Source organism: Humulus lupulus, chromosome 2 (genome assembly GCF_963169125.1).
Source record: "Humulus lupulus chromosome 2, drHumLupu1.1, whole genome shotgun sequence".
In the NCBI taxonomy this organism is placed as follows: Eukaryota; Viridiplantae; Streptophyta; class Magnoliopsida; order Rosales; family Cannabaceae; genus Humulus; species Humulus lupulus.
Window position 1 is genome coordinate 161,860,125 of NC_084794.1, and position 23,083 is coordinate 161,883,207.

General features: G+C 38.3%; 1 protein-coding gene across 1 annotated transcript in view; it reads left to right on the forward strand.

The window, feature by feature from the left end:
• Positions 1-3,553: 3,553 nt before the first annotated feature.
• The window catches only part of LOC133818667 (uncharacterized), a 73,661-nt gene continuing 54,131 nt past the window's right edge, over positions 3,554-23,083 (forward strand). The window contains exons 1-4 of the mRNA XM_062251682.1: positions 3,554-3,914; positions 4,090-4,192; positions 4,354-4,367; positions 4,461-4,685. Of these exons, the coding sequence (XP_062107666.1) occupies positions 3,678-3,914; positions 4,090-4,192; positions 4,354-4,367; positions 4,461-4,685 (579 nt within the window). The 5' untranslated portion in view covers positions 3,554-3,677. The remainder of the gene's footprint in view (positions 3,915-4,089; positions 4,193-4,353; positions 4,368-4,460; positions 4,686-23,083) is intronic.

The window sequence follows — 23,083 nt, forward strand, 5'->3', positions numbered from 1 at the left end:
GACCAAAGATGTTCCTAACCGCAGTCATGAGGCTCAGTTCTCCAAGATGCAGCCCGAAACACCCGTGGCTGCGACCACAACCTTAATTTTAGCAAAACTCAATTTTTCCATTTCCAAACGGCTCTATCATCTTCCGTCATGACTTTGTAACCTCCAAGCACATTTTGGGAGTTAAAAAAATGTCTCCAACAACCATATAACATGTTTCTTTGATAAATTCAAATCAAAATGTGTAACATCAAATATACACATTATTGGATAATATTTGGGGGTTACAAACTTGTAACTCCAAATATGTTACATATTTGAATATTTCTATTATCAAAAGAATGTAACTCTCATTTTATATGTTACAATATGTGACACACATTGTCACATTATTTAATCTAAATATCATGTTATATAAATAATATAAAATTTATTCGACATTTAAAAAATTATTTCATTAATGTATAACTAAATATATTTTTTACATTACTACGGTTTGTCCTAGTGAATGATAGTGATTGTAGTGTAGCACGCACATCGTAATAAAGATTTATATGTAAATAAGTATTCTAGTTTTCAGTTTATATATGTCAATTATGTTAATAATCATTAATACTTCTAAAGGTATATTATCCAAGCACCACCTCATATAATGGAGAATTATTTCAAGTAAATATTGAAATTGTTCACATGAATTTACTTCGTAACTTAATTAAGTTTATTTGATTTACTTTATAACCTAACCAATAGTATATAAATGTTGACTTAAACCCTTAAACCAAAAAACCAAGAGAAACATAATCAACACAAGTGACAATATCAATAATGCTAAAAAAAATTAATATAATATGTTTAATTAAATTAATTTGAGTTTCTTTAAATATGGTTGCTTAAGGAATTTTACAGGTTGTTTTATATGTTGTTATATAGGCTTGCGTAGAGTTTTAAGTGTTTCTCTATGGGTTGCTTAGGAGTTTCAAATGTTACTTTATATGTTGATTTATAATGCTGTTTTAGAGTTTCAAGGGTTGCTTAATATGTTTCTTTACTTGTTGCTTTATGGGTTGCTTGTTTAGGAGTGTCAAGAGTTCCTTAACAAGTTACTATATGGGTTGTTTATTAAGTTGCTTTGTATATTTCTTAAGGATTTTCAAGAGTTGTTTTATGAGTTGTTTGAGTAGTTTTAAGGGTTGTTTTATATGTTGATTATATAAAAATTATGGATTGCTTAACAAATTAATGTACATGATTGCTTTTGAGTTTCAAAAATTGCTTAACATGTTGCTTTATGGGTTGCTACACAGGGTTGATTTAGGATTTTAAGGGTTGCTTTAGAGTTTTAAGGATTGCTTAACTTATGGATTGTTTATCAAGTTGCTTGATGAATTACTTACTTAGTTTCACGTGTTATATAATCTTTGTATTATACTTTATTAAAATATTTAGAAAGCCAAAATGTATCCCATATAAATAAATCTCATGATTCTTACAAATGAAATATGTGGTAGATGGTGCATAATTTTAATAAAGTTGAAATATAATGTCTAATTATTTTTTAAAATATTGAAGTTATTTAAAATTCACATGTCATCAAATAAGGGAGAGAGTGCAGATAAGGGAGAGAGTGCAGATGAGAGTGAACTAGAGAGTCTCCTTAGAATTCTTCTTTTAAGAGACTCCAAAGAAACCAAAATCATTATGACATTCACATAAGCTTTGCACGTGCGGATTTTTTATTTATTTTTTTCACACTTTCCTTCACTTAGTTGTTAGTGTATAACTCTTTGGAATTGAGAGCAATTTTGGGTTTGTTTCATGGTGTAAATTAGGGGTGTGCAAAAATTATTTAATCCAATTACAGCCGACCGCTAAAAATTAGATATCCAGTTATGATTGTATTGGATAGGATTAGATTTTGAAGATCCAAATTGGATCAGATTAGTTGTTTGATGATATATGCAAAAATCCAATAAAACAAAACCAATCTAATTGTATATATATTTTTAAAATATATTTATTTATTTAGGATTATGCTTATAATTTATGTTGTATTTGTATGATGTTTTATCATTTTGAACAAATTAGTCTTTCTATTTATAATATTATGAATTATTTGAATAAATTAAGCTAAATAAATGTTCAAAAATATTGGATGGATTCAATCCCATAAAATACATAACTAAGAGGACACATTCAATGGATAAATTTGATTCATTCCAATGGAAATTGGATCGGATCGGTTGAGACAAGTTAATTGGATTGGATCGGTTGTAAAAATTCAACATCCAATGGATAATTTGATCGAATCGGATAGGCCTAAAAACATTGGATGTGATCCAATGAACACCCCTAGTATAAATATCCAATACACCGATTGACAATAACACTAATAAATGGTCCTTTTTTTATAGAGTGACGATTAATGTAATAAATCACTTTTTCCAAGGGATTGTATGAAGTTAATTTGATATTCATAACTAGATTTGTATTAATTTTATTTAATTTGGCAGCATAACCACATCTAAAAATTTATTTTATGATTTATTATATTATGCATGGCTATATCTTACTTTTAGAGACTAATTTTTTTAGCTTATAAAATTTAGATTAAAATGGACCATAAAAAATACAAAAAACTAATTTTGATTTTAAGAGAAATTAGAGAGCACAATGCCTATGAATTTGTTTAAGATTTATCATACCTAGGTGGCTATATGTCACTTTTGGAGATCTTTTGTAGTTTATAGAACCTAGATCAAAGTAGACCATAAAAAATATAATTTTAATCTAAGGAGAATTTGAGAAACACAACGACAAAAAAAAAATAGATTTTTTTCTTTTCAATTTATTTATATCTCACTTTTGGAGAACTTTTGTAACTTAGCCTACTTAAAAGTGAACAAAAGACAACAAAAGAAAAAAAATCCATTAAAGAAAATCAATTGGAGAAGAAAAGATAATAGTTAGAATAATATAAGAACAAACCCTAGTATTCACTTTGTAGAAATGTAAAATGTGAAGAGTAATGAAATGAGAGTGGAGAGTTGAAAACGTGATGGTGCACAGAAAAAGTGGAGATATTTTTTTTATTTCTTTTTATTTAATTCATTTGATTTTATAATAATATATCTTATTATTATATTTTTTTTTTCGTTCAACATCTCCTTATCTCATTCTTGTTTTTCATTACAGCTAGTGCCTAGAGTTATCAAACGTGCTAGAATCTCTGAGACGAACTGACAACTATTTTTCCCAACATTTTTTATATTATTTGTTTTTGCTCTAAATTGTTTTTTTTTTTTTTTGTTAGTTAATGTTTCATATAATAGTGTGGTGCCGAGCACTTGATATGGCATCATTTTGAGATTAAAGAGGTAACGATTTCAGTACAAGCAACAAAGTGATAAAAAGAATATGACAAATTCGTTCACGCCAAAAAAAAAAAAGGTGGGTTCACGGGTCTCTTGCTGTTTCTATCCAAATTATTAAACAAATAATGATTTTTATTTTGCAACACATCCTGCCAAGAAATTGATAATTGACACCACACCTTAAAAAAAATTCTTCACCACGAATCCTATTTCTCTCTCTCTCTCTCTCTCTCTCCGACTTAGCTGATACATACAGAGAGCTATAATATTTATTATATTGCAGTGATAGTGAAAAGGGGTTTAATCTTTGACCAAATCATGGTCTGGGGATGTTGTAATGTGGAGAAAATGATGGTGTTGGTATTGATACTGTTATTATGCAATTTGGTTTGGACGATTGGAGGAGTGAATATTAATCCAGGTGCAGTGGTTGTGAAACAGAAGGTGGGAGAGTTCTCCAAAGTGGAAGATGCCTCTAATTTTCATATTTACTATAGCCAAACCTTCAAAGTCATCAAAAATGTTGTAGACGGCAAGAGCTACCTTCTTGTTCAGGTTCTAACGATTTTCTACTCATTCACTTTTGATTTTTTTTTAGCTTATACATATAAATCACTCGACCTCGATATCATACAAGACCTCTCATATTAACTCTTTCATGATGAAATAATAAATCACTTTTTTTTTTACCCTAGTTATGACTTTCATTCAAAATATTAAAAATGTGCAGAGTAATTCGAGGATGGCGTCGAGAACAAAGTATTGCACTCCAAGGATCAAATCTTTCGTCATCCCATTATCAAATTATTCAGTCGACCCCAATGACTTTCCTGGTATGAATCTTTGATAGCTTACCATAGGTTTTGGTTAGTATATATTTGATCTCTAAAGCACCTAGTGTTGAAATGGTAGTGTTCATGGTCATTTCCATTATCTTGTATTGTTTATTTCTTATACTAACTACCATTGCCCTCTTTTCTCTTTTTTTTTTCAGTCTCCTTTTTTGAGGTGAGTTTGCCTACTTAGCAAGTTAAAAAAAAACTATTCAATTGTTTTTCATTTTTTAATTAAGTTAATTATGTAGAAAATTTTGAAATTCAGTTACTGGGAGTAATAGAGAGGCTTAAGGGAATTACTAGTGGGGAGGTGGCATCAGAATGCATAAGAAAATATTACGAAAGAGGAGGAATTCAAATGATAAACACAAGTGATGCTGATGCCCTACAACTTGCACAATTCGGAGCCCATTTCATTGCTGTCACTGATCAATCACAAGCCTGTAATTTTGCTGCTTGTGTTCCTTCCGGAGAGAACACCCCTTTGCAGGTAAAACTCTTTCAAAAACAAAACAAAAGGAAAATACCAGTTTCATCCTTGTGTTTTTCTAGAATATGTGATTGACCACTGTTTTGTTAAATGACAATTCGGACTCCGTGTTTCACAAAATGAATCAAAATAGTACATTATATCTAATTTTGGTCAAAAAAATTTCCAATATAATATTTCATTCTCAGCTTCTTGGTCACTTTCTTTGTTTCGTTGAACTTATCGCATCACTAAGGACTCGAGAATTGATCTTATAATTAGAAAATATTTTGATCAAAATTAGATGTAAGGTACTATTTTGATTCATTTTGTAAAACACAATGTCTGAATTGTCATTTAACAAAACACAAAGACCGATCACATATTCGGAAAAAATACAGGGACCAAAACAGTATTTTACCTTTTACAAATGACTAAATTGTGGTAATTTTAAAAATGGCACATACTATTTTCCCAACAACTTGGATTAGAATATGACATTTTTCAAGCTTAATCTTTTTGGCTATCAATTATTTGAAAAACCTATATAATCCGCTCACAATAAATATTCTTTGGGAAATTAACAAAAATACTTAAGATTTTAAAAAAATATTAAAAATACATAATCGGGAAAAAATTACCAAAATATGAAGGGGAATAATTGTAAATACAAAGCTTTTTTAATAAACAAAGTTTACAACAATACAATTTTTTTGTAACAAAAATTTACAAATTTATAACTATATGTTACGATTTTGTAAACAACATTGACATACTAAATAGAAAATTATAACACACGATTTACAGAACTGTTATCCATATTTTTGTAAAATTCTATATTTTTCAATTTTTTTTTATTTACAGTGCTATGTGTAATTTGTCCATATTCTTTGAGTTATTTTAAACATGGCAGGATATTTCTAAATTTTTGTTTCTTAATTTTAAAATTACCATAATGTAAGTGTTATTGTTTAGGAAAACTATTTATTAAGAAAACAAAAACAGAAATCATATAGTTATAAAGCCCCCATTGGAGCTGCTTTTCCATTGAACCTCAATTTCTTTATTTTAGCTGCATTCTTTGCACTATATAGAAACCTAACCAAGCTCCATTCTTTGAGCCATATTGGGCACGGTGTACCTGCTAAGATTTTTTAAATAATATTAATAATAAACTATAAATTTGAAAATTTATCGTTAGTGTTAATAATAAAAAAAATTAAAAGAGTAGGATAATTTAGTGTAGTGATTTAGAGATAAAAAATAAAGTATACTATTTTAGTGTAAAAATTACCCAATTATAGTATTTTGGATAAGAGAATCTTAGAGCATTGCCAACTCAAAACTCTATAATGGTATGATAAAAATGGGATATCTAGTGAAGGTATAAAATATAGGGAGCTTGGTTTTATTTACAATAATACCTAACAAAAAAAGTTATTTTTTTATACCTACTTTCTAAAAATTGCCTTTGTCTATACCATTTTTTTTTTTAAAAAAAACTTAAGTTTTTAGTTTCTCTTCCAATAATACATCCCTCAAAATGTGGGATTGAATCCACAAAAGGTGGGCATTTGCCAACTCAACACACAAAACAAGGGACCGAGGGAGCAAGCTTAGAGGGCGGATTTTTTCAATTACTCTGCTTTTTTAAAACTACATTTTAGTTGTCTTTGAAACAACATAAAATACAAATTGGTCACCTTTTAAAATATCACTTAATTTTCAAGTTATTACAGAATTTTAAAGCAACCAAAAAACTTATAATGATACCAAAAAGCATCTTGTTACGTTCTATTTAAACACATAGTATCATTAAGAACCTTTTGTAAAACAATTACCTCGATAGGTTTTTAAAATAGCTTTCAAGGTTGTTTAGGATACTATATTGTAATTTATAAATGTCAAATCAAAAATACATTTTTTGGTACCTTATGGAATTTACATTTAAATAGAGTTTATTTGTTGTTAACCAAATAAAAAAGTTACTTTTGAATCATAGTACAAAACCAACCCCTTCAATCATCTTCTCCAACAACTACAAGTAATCAACTATAAAAATAACTAAAAAACTGCTTTTAAAGGCGGATATACCTATGAACTCACCAAAAAAAATAATGATGATATAGGGAGAATGGGTGCTTGGGTTTTGTTCCTCCAGGAGTACTTATTCCAATGTTACTACCTCTTGGCCTAGGAGGGGTCAGGGTCTGCCAAAAAAATAGTCAAAGTTATGTTGGGATTGGTTAAAATATAAATTCCAAGTTGTTTTACACGAGTTAGGTGTAAAGCATTAAATTGTGTTCACAAAGTGAAGATGTGAAAATTGACTTTTTGTTATAGACATTTAAAAATTGTGTTTTTGGGTCCAAAGTGATACATTTACGTATCTAAGGATACACAAAAATTTTGGAAGCATTTGTAAGTATTTAATGCCACTTTTGAAAAGTTGGACCTGCCTAGGTGGCGTTGTGTCGCCACCTTGGAGCCAATGCGCAACAAGCGACGTGTCGCCTGACGTGTCCGTACAGACTCGTGTGTTTAAGTTTCAAATGATGAATTTAAAAGCTCTAATCCTATTGGTTGGACTTAATGAGAGTGCCTACACTATAAACGAGTTTTCTTATAGTTTTGATAGACATGATCACTCTCTCAAATCTTTCTCTAACTTCTTTCTCTCTCTCTCTCTAGCTCTCATGATCATAAGTTTTCTCCAAGAAATTCATAAAAAAAAAAAAAAAAAAGTGTTTGTCTTTGTCAATTTCAAGGCTTGTTCAATCCCAATTCCCTTTCTTGCTAGAGAAAACCTCAAGCGTTCATCAAGGGTTAGGAAATAGAGAATTTGGATAATGATACATCTCATGTCTAAGCCTTGGTTTTGATGCTCATCAACAAATGATTCAAGTGGTGATTCCTCCTAGGGTTTGAAGCTTGCAAGAAGATCCAAGAGTTTGTTCTACAACTAGGGTTTGTATATGTTGGTATTAAAATAGAAAAATATCAAAATACGCATTGGAATGTGTAGGAAAGGAATTTTTGAAAATTCATTAATACCAGTCAGGATCATACATATATATATATATATTAAACAACACAAATAAGGAAGAGAGATTACCTCTCATAGCTTATCAAATGTTCTTGAGTCTTTTAGTAAAATCAACGATCTTCTTATCCTTATGAAAACTCACACCTTAGCCTTCCAAGTCGATCCTCTGACACACAAGGACGTGTGTGGACACCTAGGAAGCACATGTAGATTTTAGACTTTCTAAATGTACTTAGCACATAAGATCTAGAGAGGTTTGAGAAGAGAGAGGCTATAGAAACTTTTAGAATTTCAAGTATAGAGAATTCTATGGTTTCTTTTTGTTGAGAGAGTTTGATAACCTAGATACAACTAACTTAGAAAAGAATAACTTCTTTTCAAGTTTATAAAGATAATTAGTTAATTTAATTAATATTTATTTGATTAAAATAAAATTGATCTGTTATAACCTATATAAATTATTTAATTTAAATAATATTTAAAAAATAATAATTAAATAAAAAAATTAATTTGAAATTCAAATGCTAGGAATTGGAAAATCTGCATGTGGTGCCATTGTATATGTATCCCTGATTTTCTCCTTTGTTTATTTAATTAATTTTAAGACAAAATATTTATCCCAAAATAAATATCAGTTAATTCAAAACTAACTTTATCTTAAAAACTATCAGTTTTAAATAATTTATCTTATATTAAGATAATAAGTAAACTCACTCAAATATTAATCCAAACATGATTAATATTTATTTTAACATAAAGTTTTTCAAAATAAAAACTATACAGTTAATTAATTGACAATTAATTAATTGTCCATAATTATCACATAGTTATTACCTTGTCCTAGAAAATTAATTCATTTGCAATTTAATCATTCTCTCCATAAATCTTCCTTGTGACATCCTTACCCTTGACAATGTAGGACAAATGTGACCTGGGGACCATGGACTTATAATACGAAGCTCCAATAAACCAGATTATTAATTAAACTCTTTAATTCGATAATCTTATTTATTAATTCCATAATTGCTCCACTATAAATATGAAATTTCACTCTAAGTATTTATAGAATTATATTTACATAGTTTTCTCTTGTAGTCCATTAATATAATCAATAAATATAGTTCTGTCGTCTATTTATTGGTTCGTTTATTAGATTTGATCAAATTTTCCGTTTTACCATTCTAATTATCTCTTGTTCATTAAGTACCATTAATTCACTAGTGAATAATTAATCTATAATAAACTCTTAAGGGAACCAATATTTGATCCGTTAGAAAAGCATAGATTCCATTATCGTAAAATAATCTTTCTAGCCATTCATAATATTAAATGTTCAAAACAAAAGTCACTAGTCTCATTATACTAAGAGACATTAACGAATGAATAAAAATATCTAATAAACACAAATAAGAGTTCATGATAACTTAGGATTTAGACTGATTTACAAATGATCATCTATTATGATAAGAATTAAATCTTTATGTCAAATGACAAGTTTATAAAGATATTTAATTCTCATCGGTCATATCATATATACTATCTAGTATATACATAACCTTTATTAAGATGTCTATCAACATCAGTAATCCAAATATAGATCTCTTGCTTCTCGTATGCTTAGTAAACCGTACTAGTAACCATTTATTAAAGATTTCATACTTTAATATGTTATTGACTATTCTATTCATTGTATATGATATTAATTCTCTCGTTCAAATACAAAATGACATCCTCATAAATGAAAAATAAATTTTCTTGATATTTATATAATTTATTCAAACAATAATTATAACATTCAAATATAATAAAATTGTACTATTCTAAATCAATAAAATATCGTTTACATGCTTTTAGGGCATAAATCCTAAGAATATCATTTTATCCTAATATTTTATTGAACTTTGTCAAGGATAATTGTGTGAAGATTCTCTTTATTTAGAATCTAGTATTTTGGGTGTCAAAACTTGAAAATCTTATTTAGAAAATTTTAGTATTTCTATAAATAAAACCTTGGCAGTATTTTTGTAAATAAAATTAGTTTTACAAGCCCAAATATAATTATTCCTAAAATATAACCCATTTCGTATTTTTTATAGTAATTATTTGTGTTTCACTAAGAAAATATAAATACTTTTTAAATATTTTAGTAAAACTAATTTTATTATTTTGATTTTATAATCAAATTTTAAAGATATTACTTTTTTTTTTTTAAATATATTCTTTCACATGTTTTTCTTTTTATTCTCTCTCTTCTAGTTTAAACTTTTCACATTCTCTCACAATTTTTCTTTTCATTTTTTTTTTTTCTATATGGTCATATTTTACTCCACTTTTTTTATTTATTGTATCACTAATTACATTTGTGTTGACTGCTTTTTTCGCGATCAACCTAATAATAGAACTTAAAGAGAATAATGAAGATAAACACCAATGTTTTATGTGGTTCAAGTTATAAAACAACCCTAGTCCACGAGTTTTTAATATTAGAGTTCTTGAAGCTTAAGATGACAAGCTTCAATAGGGGTTTTTTAGGCAGTGTATATATTGCTCTGAGTACAAAAGTTGTCAACACTTTTACAATGGTATCCTAGCCCTATTTATAGGGGCTGGAGGTCATTAATATAATTAATTACATATATTTCCCAATTATTTGGAGAGTTAATTTCTATTTAACCCATCTTAATGTTTAAATAAGGACAGTGGGCCCGTGCATATCGTAGAGGGCCCAATTCATAGGTTGTAGCCCATCAACTTTGCAGGAGACATGCCTCTGACACTGACAGGATGTGGCTACACATTTTCCAGTATTGGGTGGCGTTGTGGGAAATACCAATTTTTGAGTGTACGATCTCAGAGCCACTACTCGAGGCACCTAAAAAGCTATCAGGATATATTGTGGTGGCCCAAGGCTACAGTGATTGACACCTAGGCTCTTTCCAGGCCCAAGGATAAAGCTCCTAAACCTAGAGGACTATCAAATCAAGAAGGCGGGAGGACCACTAGGGTGGTCCTCGAATCGTGGCCTTACTTGGAGATATCCATGCCTAAAATAGGGAACTCAACTTGCTAGGAGGATACTACACTCTAAGGAGCTATGGGCGATCTTTATAGAGCATCACTATCCTCCTGAGGAGCCTAATTACTTCTCTAATGATTGCCATGTGTCCAATGATGAAATCACGGACAACATTTTCCCCTTAAGTCTTTACTTGTCCTCAGAAAGTGGAGACTTAGTTTGAGAGGAGTAATTTTAAGGGTCTTAGAGAGGTGACTTTTGAGCTCTTCATGAAGTCATACTCGAAAAATGTGAAGCCACGTGTTGAATCCCCATTGTTGGGCCGATCAATCAGTGCAATTTATAAAGAGTATGTGTCACTCCCAACACGTTGAATCCGTACCCGAAGCGTCATTTTGCCCTATAACCAAGGCTACCTTTTCCCATGCTAATAATAACAATTTGTGCCTTGATAATCGTGACCGTTGGATCACGTTCAATTGCCTACCCTGTAGGTGATCAACAGCCGAGGTGGAGTTGCTTCCACCCTAAGCTCTTCGAGTATAAAACTCGAGAGTTGCCCCTCACATACTCACTTTGGTAATTTGAAATTAAAAAAATATCAGAAATTTCAAACACGTCCCAAAGCTTCATCACTCCCAGAGCCTGAAACCCTCACAGGCATCTGTGTCTCCGACGACCTGGACGACTGGAGAGAATCCTCATTCTTTTGGTTGAACAACAAGAAATACTTTCGGGTTCGAACACAACACATTACCTATAGGTGCTTCATATCAAGTAAGTAATTCTGGCCTATTATTATTTGTAGGTTCTAGTTTGTCGAATGTGTAGTTGCATGTTTAGGGCTTTGATGCTTTTGGCATTTAAAGGTCTTGTTAACCACTTTTTATTCGTCTTAGGACCATTTTGACATTTCAAATGGTCAAAATGGCATGTTCAATCCTCTAGGCATTCGACCGGAATCTAGAAAATTTCCAGGTTCTGACAAGGTTCATGAAATTTGGTGGTCTTCTTCGACACCAATCTATTGGTTCCAAGGACACCCCGATCCCTTAGCATTATTTCTCCTCCATTTCTCGAGCAGTAATCTTAAGGTCTCTCGCTTTTCCCTATTTTTCTTCTGGTCATGGTGCTAACTGCTTGGTTTTATTTCAGATGTCCGAAGAGCTACATCACCTCCACCAACAAGGATTCTACTACATCAACCACGAGATCTTGGAAATGGCTCAGGATGCGGGATGAATCCCCGAGAAGAGAAAGCAAAAGGTCGCGGAGTAGAACAGTTTCCTCGTAGTGAGGGATGGCAACTTCCTGCGGCGCAGAGGTCTATCCGAGTTGGCATCTTGGAGGAAGAGGCCAACACGGGTCCCCTGCCTAGGGACGGAACCTATACCGCTGACGACTTCGAGGAGGAGGAGCTCCCGAGCAAGCTGAAGCATCAAGGAGATCTTTAAAAGATCCTCTCCAACTTCAGAGTGGATACATGGGACATGCTGGTGCACTTGTCCCGGCTAAAGGAAAAGGTGCACGAGAGCGTCCACGACCTTAGAGCGTGGAGCACTACCCACCTCCAGACGAGAGCTACGTTACCGCTCCACTAGTGTTATGCCGACTTCTTGAAGTTCGTCAGCATAGCTTCCCTCCTCTAACTATCCTCGAATGGATATCAGGTGTTATCAAGGTTTTTCGTTCTGTACAGGAGGCAGAATTGGCCCACCCCTTCTTCAGTAGAGATCTTCTACGTCTACAGTTTCCAAGCTTGCCTGAAGAGGGATAATCGTGATGGGTGTTATACTTTGATGAAGTATATGTACCAGGGTTTGTCCTACAAGGCTCCGAGCGGAAATTAGAACCACGCGTGGGACTATAAGTGTAATGCCCTGGATAGCCAAGACCGTTACACTGCGTGTTTATAAAGTGTCAGACTTGCTAACCAAGTTAGTTAAACAAAATCGTGTTACTGAGACTATAAAGGTACTAGGGTTTAAAATGTTTTGGTCTCAAAGGCCACATTTTCATTAAGAAACATTATTTGTTTACACGGGATCCCAAAAATACAAGTATAAAGATCGTTTACAAAAGTTATAAGATTCAGATACAATAACCAGCCATACTAAGGCAAAACAGTCAGTTGGGTAATCCCTGTCCTAATCCACTCCTCGACCATGGTGATCGAACAACTGGTTGTGTACATTCCACCTCGGAGCTCTCCACCTCAGGCTTAGTCCAATCTGCCCTTGCCTTTACCTGCACCACGTAGCACCTGTGAGCCAAGGCCCAGCAAGAGAACACAACAGCAGAGCATAAGCAATTAACAGACAAATCCATAACTCACATTGCATCATAAGTTCTCAATCATACAACCATTCTGTATAACCAAATATTCGACATACTAAGCATATCAGTTCATATCACACATCACTGCACAAATGATAACTAGGGCTAGCGCTCACAGGCCGCTCCCTTTGTTATCCCACTGACTCAGGCCCGCTTAAACTGAGCTCAGTGAATATTAAGCTGTCCTCGGCTACCAGTGGCCAAGCCGCGCCCTACGCACAAATATTATGCACGACACTCTTAGGCCGCTTTAACATGTCCCATGGCGTAATACCATCATTGACACGATACGAATCTCGGGAGCACTTAGTCCCATCACAAACATGTAATTGGGTGTAGTTCTCTTACCTTTCAATTCACTAGCTTTGATCCCTCGACTCCTTGAGCACGATCCCCCTCGAGCCCTAGCGCTCACCTAAACACAATCATGGACCAAAATCATTATCAACCCTCAAGTCCAAAGCCCAGCCTCGGGACCAATCCCGAGCCCCTGGGAAGTCCTAGTTCCACCAAACAAGGTGGTGGAAACAAACCCCAAACCTTAGGTCAAAAACCCTTGCAAACAACCCTAAAATCCCCTTTAGAAGGCAGGGTAGCGCTACAACGCTCATGGGAGGGCGCTACAGTGCTACAAACAGAAGCCAAAATCCCCTCAGCATCATGGCCTAGCGCTACAGCGCCCAAAGGCTAGCGCTGTAGCGCTAGTCACAGGCAGACCAGCTCCAATTTTCCTCTTCTGCGATTTCTCGAACCAACCTCAACCAAACCTCTTCCAACTCCTTCCCAAACTCAAAAAAAACCTTATGACCATACTCTACTCATCCCAAGCATCCCAAATACCTAGAACTCAAGCACATGCATCCACAAACTCAGAATTCACCATAGCCATTCCTAAACACTAAAACTCAGCAGAAACCAATTGAACAGCAAAGTTAGAGTTAGAATTTATACCTTTGATAGGATTTCGACCACAAGCTGCCTGTAGACCTCCTTGGCTTGCCTTTCCTTAACCTTTCCCCTGAATTTCCCCAAAGTTCCCCATCAAACTCAACTTTTACATCATAATTCAGAAACCAAACCAGCAACTGAAGAGATTACAGAACCTTACCTCAAGTGATAGCCTAACCTTGCCAAACCCTTGTCAAGTCCTCAAACTCCCTCTGTTTTCTCTCTTTCTTTTCCTTCCTTTTTCTTCTTTTTCAGACTTCTATAATATTCTACAAATCCCACTAACATAAAGCCTCAGTAATACCCATCTTTAAAAGCCAAATGACCTTAATGCCCTCCCTATTAATTCTAATCCTTTAGTCCACTTAAGGGCATTTTAGTCATTTTACCCAATTCCCGCCATCTCCTCGAGTGTCTCTAATATTTCCCACTTAATTCCTGATACCTAATTAACCACCAATAGTATTCCTCAATGTCAAAATAGACTCCAGTATATTTGCTAAATTCCCATTTATACCCCTAAGCTCACCCTGAACCAGGTATAAATCCCCGCCATGACTTTTCCGCTACTTTGCTCACTAGGATCGTCTCGAGTCACAGATCACAGATATATCCACATAATAATGTGGTCTCAACAATTATCACATATATCAAAGCAGTTATGCCCATAATGGCCAAAATTACGATTATGCCCTTCTAACCTAATCAGGGCGTACATGCTTACTAATACACATAGTCATGCATCTCAAATATTCAAATAGTCATATAACATGCTTTAAATCATAATCATGCATCTTAATCATTAAATTCACACATAATTCTCATTACGCCCTCCAGGCACACTAATCAAGGCCCTTAAGCCATATTAGCGAATTTGGGTCATTACAATAAGGAACACTTCTTCTGGACAAGTGGCTTCTCCATGCGGACCAATCCTACCCTACTCCTAGACTTTTCCAGAGTTGGTAAGTTTCTCCTCGAACCATCTTTGATAATTTTTCCTCCCTTTATGGCTGGTCCTTAGGAGTTGAGGTTTTTTACATGTCCTTTCCACCGCACTCCTCACGTGGATGCCTACCATCAGAGGTTCCAAAAGATGCAAACCCTCCCAGATGAGGAGATGAGCATTGCTTTCCTCGTCACAAAGGCTCACCTACGCCAGTACAGGCTTCTGCAAGAGGGTCAATACATAAGCCCCGTTAGCCTGTCCAGCTTCCGCGACTCGAAGAAACCACTAGAGGATGCCAGGCTTCACACGGAGTACGTGGTGGGGCAAGTGCTCCTACAGTACAACCAAAGGATGCGCAAGGAGCACGTGGAGATAGTTCTCACCATCCAGGCTGCTGCCGAGGCCCAAGAGGACAAGGAGCTTGAGGCAGAGCTCGAAGCGGGGATAGAGTCATCTTTTATGCCTCAAGGTAAATCCCCCATAACCCTTTATCATGCTAGGCATGTAGGGTAGGGAGTTAGTCCCGACCACTCATGGGTTTCCCCATCACTTCTCGAGTACGTGCAGGTCTCAAAGCGTCAACGAACGGAGGAGGAGTTCCAGGATTACCAAGAATTGATCGATGTTTTCCTTCACAACCCAAAGAGAAAACTCCCCCTCCCCTCGAGGATTCGTGCCTCTGGACGAGGTGACGTCCATGCACACTAGGTGGTTTTTCCAATACGAGACCAACACCACGCAGGAGATGGATCGACTAACTCGTGAGTTTGCCCACTCTTTTCTTCACCCGAAGGAGCCTTATAGCAGTGGGGCTTTCGAGGAGATTTTGCGCACTTGCGTGGATTTGTCATTTTATGCTTTATTATTTGTCAATCTTTTCTTACCTTCGAGTACTAATAAGTTCGTTCTGGTGCAGACAACATGGGAATGTACAACTTCATCCAGGAAAAAATGTCAGAGGGTATCAGGGCCCTCTCAAATTGAAGTCTCAGTGGTCCATGTGCCCCCGGCGGCCACTGCATCCCTGACGACCCCTACAGCCTCGATGCCTCATGTAGCCTCTTAGGCTGCTCCAATAGTCCACCCCTCGGGGCCAGTGCTATCTGGTGAGGTCATTGACTTAGAAGGATCCCCTCTGCATGATGTAGGGCCTTCTTGGAAGGGAAAGGAAATCCCTTCTTTTGAGGTGTCTGGCGGTCCTCTATCCAGGACACATCACCTCATTATCTTCCTCGAACACTTCAAAGGGGAAGAGCTGGAGAAGCACAAGAGGGTGGTTGAATACTTCAATGCTCGTATCGATGAGGGGAAAGAGGACTTCAAAGTCCTGGCATAGTACCTACGCAAAGACAGGCCTCAGACTTCACTGCCTCCTCTTAGCCGCGTGGAGCTGTAGCACCTTCTAGCGGGGAGGGTCGGTGATCGAACGACCCCGTAGGCGGTAGAGCTTCTCCAGGGACTAGCGGGGTCCCTCTGTGAGACTCCATCTTGCAGCTTCACTTGTTGGGGCAGTGATAACAAAATATCACTCCTCGCCACCTACCGCTACACCATTCTGTGGGTAAGTTACCTTCAATTTTTTTAAGTCCCTTTTTTTCTTAGCCACATCCTTGTAACTAACTGTTTTCGTTGTGCAGACCGCGGCATTCTGTCAGAGAGTTGGGGATGTCATCACAACGAGGTTCTTTGAGCTCTAGGAGCTCAAGGAAATCTCGGTTCCCCTAGAGGAGCACTTGCGGCTTAAGAAGTCCATGGAGGACGAGAAGAGTCGTGCCTCTGAGCTAAAGATCCAGCTGTCCATGGGGCGGTCCAAGCTGCAAACACTCAAGGATACTTCCTCAAAGTTGCTGGAGGATGCAGCAGGCCGCACCCAAGCCATGGAGGAGTCCGCCCGTAAGATGGCAGAAGACCTCACGGCTGCTCGGGAGGAAATTTGCATTGCCAACGAGGAGTCCTCCAAGCATTTGGCAGAGGCCACCAATCCCGAGAGGAGGCTCTACATGCGACTTCGTGAGCTGAGGCAGCTACTAAGGAAATCGAGGGCCTGAAACTTCAAGCTGAGGATCTGAAACGTCAAACTGAGGATCTAAAGCATCAAAAGGAGGAGCTATCCAAGGAACTCAACATTATGGTCGAGGACACCATCTACGTTGCATGGACAAGAGCCAAAGAGATGAACCCGGTGTTCACAGGGGAGCCCAAAATAAGGATGTTGCTCGAGGAGCGTCTTTGGGTAGACAAGGCCAGGGAGGCTAAAGCGTGTGAGGCCGCGGCAGCAGGTAGGACTCCTGAAGTCGATCCCGTGATTGAACTTGTAACAGAGGTTCCTACAGGTGAGTAGGCCCTTGTAGTTTTTCATTTTCTTTTGATAGGCTTGCGTGCCATTCAGTTTTGTGGTGCAAACAGGTTTATCGCTCGAGCCCCCGAGCACAGGTGTAAATACTTTGCCCTTATTTCTTTGTGAATGGTTTATGCTTACACTATCTCTTTGCCTTCATTGCTTTATCACTTCGACACATTTTTAGCTTTAAATAATTTTTCAATTTACTCTTACAAATTTGGCAAGGTTTAAAAATCTAACTCAACGTAACATAACGCCACGAGAATTTTATACCTTAATCTGTCCACCACGCGTGGGCCTTAGTCTTTGAGACTTAGGAATTTACTACCCTAGTTGGTTCAACTAGGGACTTGTGCTTGAGTTCTGGCGACTCGAGTCTCATCGACTCACCTAGTCTTATGACACTTTTAGGCACTTAGTGTTGTTCCCCAAGCTCGTTCTCCTCGGGAGTAAATTTAGTGCGTTGTCGAGTAGAAGCACTTGATGTGTCCTTACACCCACGAGTTCCAATAACTTGGGTCATAGGAGGTCAATCTTACTTCGGGTTCGAAGACATAGTGTTACTCCTTAGGCACGTAGCCCTCTGGAAGGTACTCTAGGTCCTTTTTACGGCCCCGCCCCATAGTAAAGATTACTTAGTTCTTGGAAATCGGGAACCCATGCCAGTACTCGGGCCCATAGTCCCCATGACATGGGTTGAGTTCTTTGCACTTCTAGGCCAGGCCTTGTGGCCAAGTTTTTGGCAACTTGACACTTGCACTCGAGCATGGGGGACTTGGGGCTTGAGAATTGGTTATTACTCTTCGGGCGCGCAATCCTCGTGAGGTAACTCAAGTTCACCCATTAAGTGGGTTTTTTAGGTTTTACCAAAGCTATAACTTACTAGGTCATTCCGTTCTCGCAAGCCTTAATGCTAGGCTTACTTTGCTCGTGACAAGCTTAGTATCCTAGGTTTTGCTCCGTGAGTATGGGTGGTCAAGTTTTTGTTAAATTGAAGCATATGACCGAGTATCGCTCTGTCAGGCTTCCATTCACTTTTTGAGATTTAGGAATTTGTTAGTGCTCCTCAGGTGCATGGTCCTCGGAAGATAACCTTAAATTCACTCTTGTGTTACTTGGATTTTTTAGCGTTAGAGTGTGTTCCCCAGGTTTTTAGTTACGGGATTTTGTGACACTTGGATTACTCCACTCATGACAAGCTTAGTTTCCATAAAGGACAAGAGCTCGTACCCGGAGGTAGAGTCAGCCATCTGATCAATCTTGGGCAAAGTAAAGTAGTCCTTTGGGCAAGCTTTGTTGAGGTCGGAGAAATCTATATAGGTTTTCCAGGTGTCATTTGGCTTGGGCACCAAGAGAGGGTTAGACACCCAGTTTGTGTACTGAGCTTCTTGGATGAACTCGTTCGTGAGGAGCTTGTCCACCTCCGCCTTCAAAGCCAAACCTTGGGTTGGGTCGATCGTTTTCATCTTTTTATGTATAGGAGAAACATTTGGATTGATGTGCAAGGTGTGGCATATGATGTTTGGATCAATGCATGTCATATCGGAGTGAGACCAGGAAAAAACCTCTTGATTGTCCTTCAGAAAACCCATTTAGGTTGCTCAGACATCCTCCTTAAGATCTTTCCCGACCTTTGTTTTTCTATCTGGGATGGAGGCATCAATGATTACCTCATCCGTCTCTTCCATGGGCTCGATATCCTTCTCTTCTTGGACTCTAGGGTCCAACTCATTGGACTCCCTTTCCTCTTGAATAGCCTAGACCTCCATCTCCTCAGGAGGGGGTTGTTCGGGGGTTGCCTCAATTACCATTTCAAGATGCTTGAGGAACAATTGTAACATTGTCTGGCCTCCTTCTGGTCTATACAGACTGTGTGTATTTCTACCTCAGTAGGGGATTTCATGTACAAGTATGAAGGTACCGCTCCAAGCTCCACTAGGGTTGGACGCCCTAGGATGGTGTAGTACGCGGAGGAGCAGTCCACAGCCACAAAAGTACAATATTTGAAGGCATGACAGTTTAATTTGCCCTATTGGGATGAGACCTTCCCCTAATAATCCATAAAGAGTGGAGGTGCACAGGGACATGTCACCAAACAGTCAACCCAATCTTCTTGTAGGCTGACTTGTACATGATGTTCACTGAACTCCTGTTGTCCACCAGGATCTGTGACACAATCTTGTTGGAAATCTAGCTCTCTACTAGTAAAGGCTTGTGGTGGGGAAAATTCACCCTCCGAGCATCGTCCTCAGAGAAAATGATGACTTTTTCAGTCATTCGAGGCATCTTATGCTGGTAACTGGGTTAACGCCAACACTTCATCATCGTTGTTAAGGGGCCAAGCATACTGATTCTGCATGCCCCTTGATGGGCCCCCAGGTGGGGTCCTCCAGAGATAGTCAATACTCTCTCGTTCACCGAGGGAGGTCTATGGGCTATCAGCTGCAGCAGGGTCGCGAGCACTTGACCAGGGGCCGAGGAACCCCCTGCTAAGGAGGCAACCCTCCAGTCAGTGTCTGGGCTGGATGGGGGCTGGTCCTCGCGTACTGGTGTAGGTGCCTCAGTTTGATGAGACTTTCGATCTCATCTCTAAGTTGCCTGCACTTGTTGGTGTGGTGCCCCACATCATTGTGAAACCATCAGAACTTAGTGGAATCTCTCTTCTCTTGATCCCTCCGCATAGGCGGCGGTTTCTGATAGTGGACCTGCTGCTCAGTGGCTAGGAAAATGTTCTCCCGAGTATCCACCAGGTCCGTGTACTCGGAGTACTGTGGAGCGTACTTCTTGTCAGGAGCTACTTCAGTTCTCCTCGGCTTTTTGCCCATGCCTTTTCCCCCATGTTCGTTCTCGCTAGGGGTCTCGCTAGGTATCGTGGACTGGGCTAGAGTCGCAGTTCCAACATTGAATGCAGGCTAAAAAGCATTGTATCTAGTGGGAGTTGCTCCATAGTTTTTCGGGGTGGCACCAAAGCTGATACTCTACATTGTGCTGAAACCAGCTAGTTGGACAACAGGGTTGAACTGTGGAGCGCTCAATACACTCATTTGAGCTGGAGTGTATTGCGAGTACTGGGTTTCTGTGGCCATGACGTTTGGGAACAATGGAGTGGGGAAACGGATTGGCACTTCATACGCTCCAATCTGGGCCTCCTTCCAAGTTATGTACTCTTGGGCTCGACGTATGAAGTTTTCGAGCCTGTGGCATCCTCTCAGCTGGAGGTCATCCCATAATGGGGAACCTTCTCGGATGCCAGCTTGTAGGGCGATCAGTTGTTGGCCATCATCGACCATCTTGGTCTTGGCTGCTTCCTCTTTAAAGTGTTTGATGTAAGCTTTAATGGTCTCAAGTGGTCCCTGCTTTATGTTGGCCAATGCATTGACCTCAAAGTTCACCTTCCCGCACATCTATGAATTGTCTTTGGAAGGGGGAGGAGAGTTTGTGCCAGGAGTGAATGGACTCAGGCTTATGCTTCTTTAACCATTCATCTGCTAATATTGTCCAGGTCAACGAGAAGACGTGGCATTTGGCATCCTCGGAGATGCGGTGGACGGACATCAATCTATTAAACTTTGAGAGATGGTCGGTTGGATTCATTCCTCTATTGTAAGAATCGATGTTTGGCATTTTAAAGCCTCAAGGTAGTAGAACCTCCACAATGTGGGGAGCACAAGGCTCCCCATCCTCTTCCTCGAAGTCTCCTTGTCTTTGGACCATCTTCAGCATTATCTTTTTCAAACTCTCCAATTCTGCGCGGAGAGGATCGTGATTAAGATTGGCACTCTATGTCGGGTGTCCTCTCCTCCGAGCATTAAGGTTGTCTTAGAGGTCTGGTTGTTGTTGTCTCCCAGGATTGTCCTCAGGAGCTGCCTTACCCATACGAGCATTCAGGCTATCTCATAAATCAGGATGATCTTGGTGGCGACCACCATCCTTGGGGTATTCTACCTCTGTTTCCCCATCGGATTCAACGTATTCGTTATTGATAGAGGTTTTGATTCCCTGTCCTCGGTTGGCAGACATGTTTCTCCATTTAGCCCCTTTGAGGGGTTTTCTGTGAGGTTGGCGAGGTGTCGGGGAGACACCACCTCCAGGCCTAACGCGATCTGAAGCTGCACACCTAGGCTGGGCTCTGTGGACACTAGCGGCCTGGCGTTATCTTTGGGCACCACGCCCCTGGCCTTCATTGGCCCTCGGCCTCGGGGCCTGAGAGTGTTTAGAAGCCCAACGATTTCTCTTTTGCACCTGCTCAGGGTCATCATCTATCTTGCCTTTGCCACTGTCTTGTGGCGCAAGTAGGATTCTAGCTCCAACAGGGTGTGCAGGTGGCACGCTAGCTGGGTGTCTTGGTGGTACTTCACCATGAGGGTCCACTTGCAGCCCTTAGGCCGCCAGAGTAGCCCTCACAACATTAACCATCTCTAGTAAGGCAGGGATATTCCCCTCATGGGCATCAAATTTTTGCTACTGGGAGGTGACCTTGCCGCGGAGTGCCACCAACTCTAGCAGGTCCTCCGCGTCCATAGGCTAAGGATAGTCCTCCTCGTAAAACTCATCGTCTTCGCCGTCATAGTCGAAATTCTCATCAAAATCTTTTTGCACCATCTTCGGGAAATCGTGCAGAGGTGGGTGGTTGGTTTCTTCCCCTTCAGCTCTGATGGGAGGAGCCGCGTCGTCTAGGGCGTTTCCACGAGTGGTCACCATGACTGTTTCTTCAAGCTCTCAATGATAGCACCAAAATGTTGACTGTCTTTTTCGCTATCAACCTAATAATAGAACTTAAAGAAAATAATAAAGATAAACACCAAAGTTTTACGTGGTTCAGGTTATAAAACAACCATTTTCCACGAGTCTTTTGTATTAGAATTCTTGAAGCTTGAGGTGGAAAGCTTCAATGACGGTTTCTCATGTAGCATATATATTGCTCTGCGTACAAAAGTTGTCAACCCTTTTACAATGGTATTCTAGCCTTATTTATAGTGGTCAAAGGTCATTAATATCATTAATTACAAATATTCCCTAATCATTTGGGGAGTTAATTTCTATTTAAACCCTCACAATTTTCTAATAAAGACTATGAGCCCGTGCATATCTCAGGGGGGCGAATTCATAGGTTGCACCCCATCAACGTTGCAGGAGACACGCCTCTGACACTGTCAGGATGCAGCTGCAAGTTTTCCTTTGTTGGGCGGCGTTGTGGGAAATACCAATTGTCGAGTGTATGAACTCGGAGCCACCACCCGAGGCTCCCAAAAAGCTGTCAAGAAATTTTGTGGTGACCCAAGGCTATAATGATTGAGACATGGCACTCTTTCCAAGCTCGAGGACAAAGCTCCAAGACCTGGAGGACTATCGGATACAGAAGACGGGAGGACCTCTAGCGTGCTCCTCGGAACGTGGCCTCACTTGGATACATCCATGCCTAAAATAGGGAACTCAGCTTGCTATGAGGATACTTTACTCTAAGGAGCTTTGGGCAAGCTTTATAGAGCTTCATTATCCTCCCAATGGGCCTAATTACTTCTTTAATGACTGCCACGTGTCCAATAATGAAATCACGAACAACAATTTGTTTTTTTCATTACTTATTTTATTCACTTTTCCTCTACCGATTCTTTCACTCCACTATTTCTTTCATTTCTTTTTTCACACATAGCTATAACATTTTCGTGCCTTCGAAAAAAAATAGGTCAAGTCTGGTCAACCTATCTATAAATATTCAGGCCAAATATCGGGCTGTGTTGAGCCCCATACGAGTCGACCATTTTTTCATAGTCGAACTCAA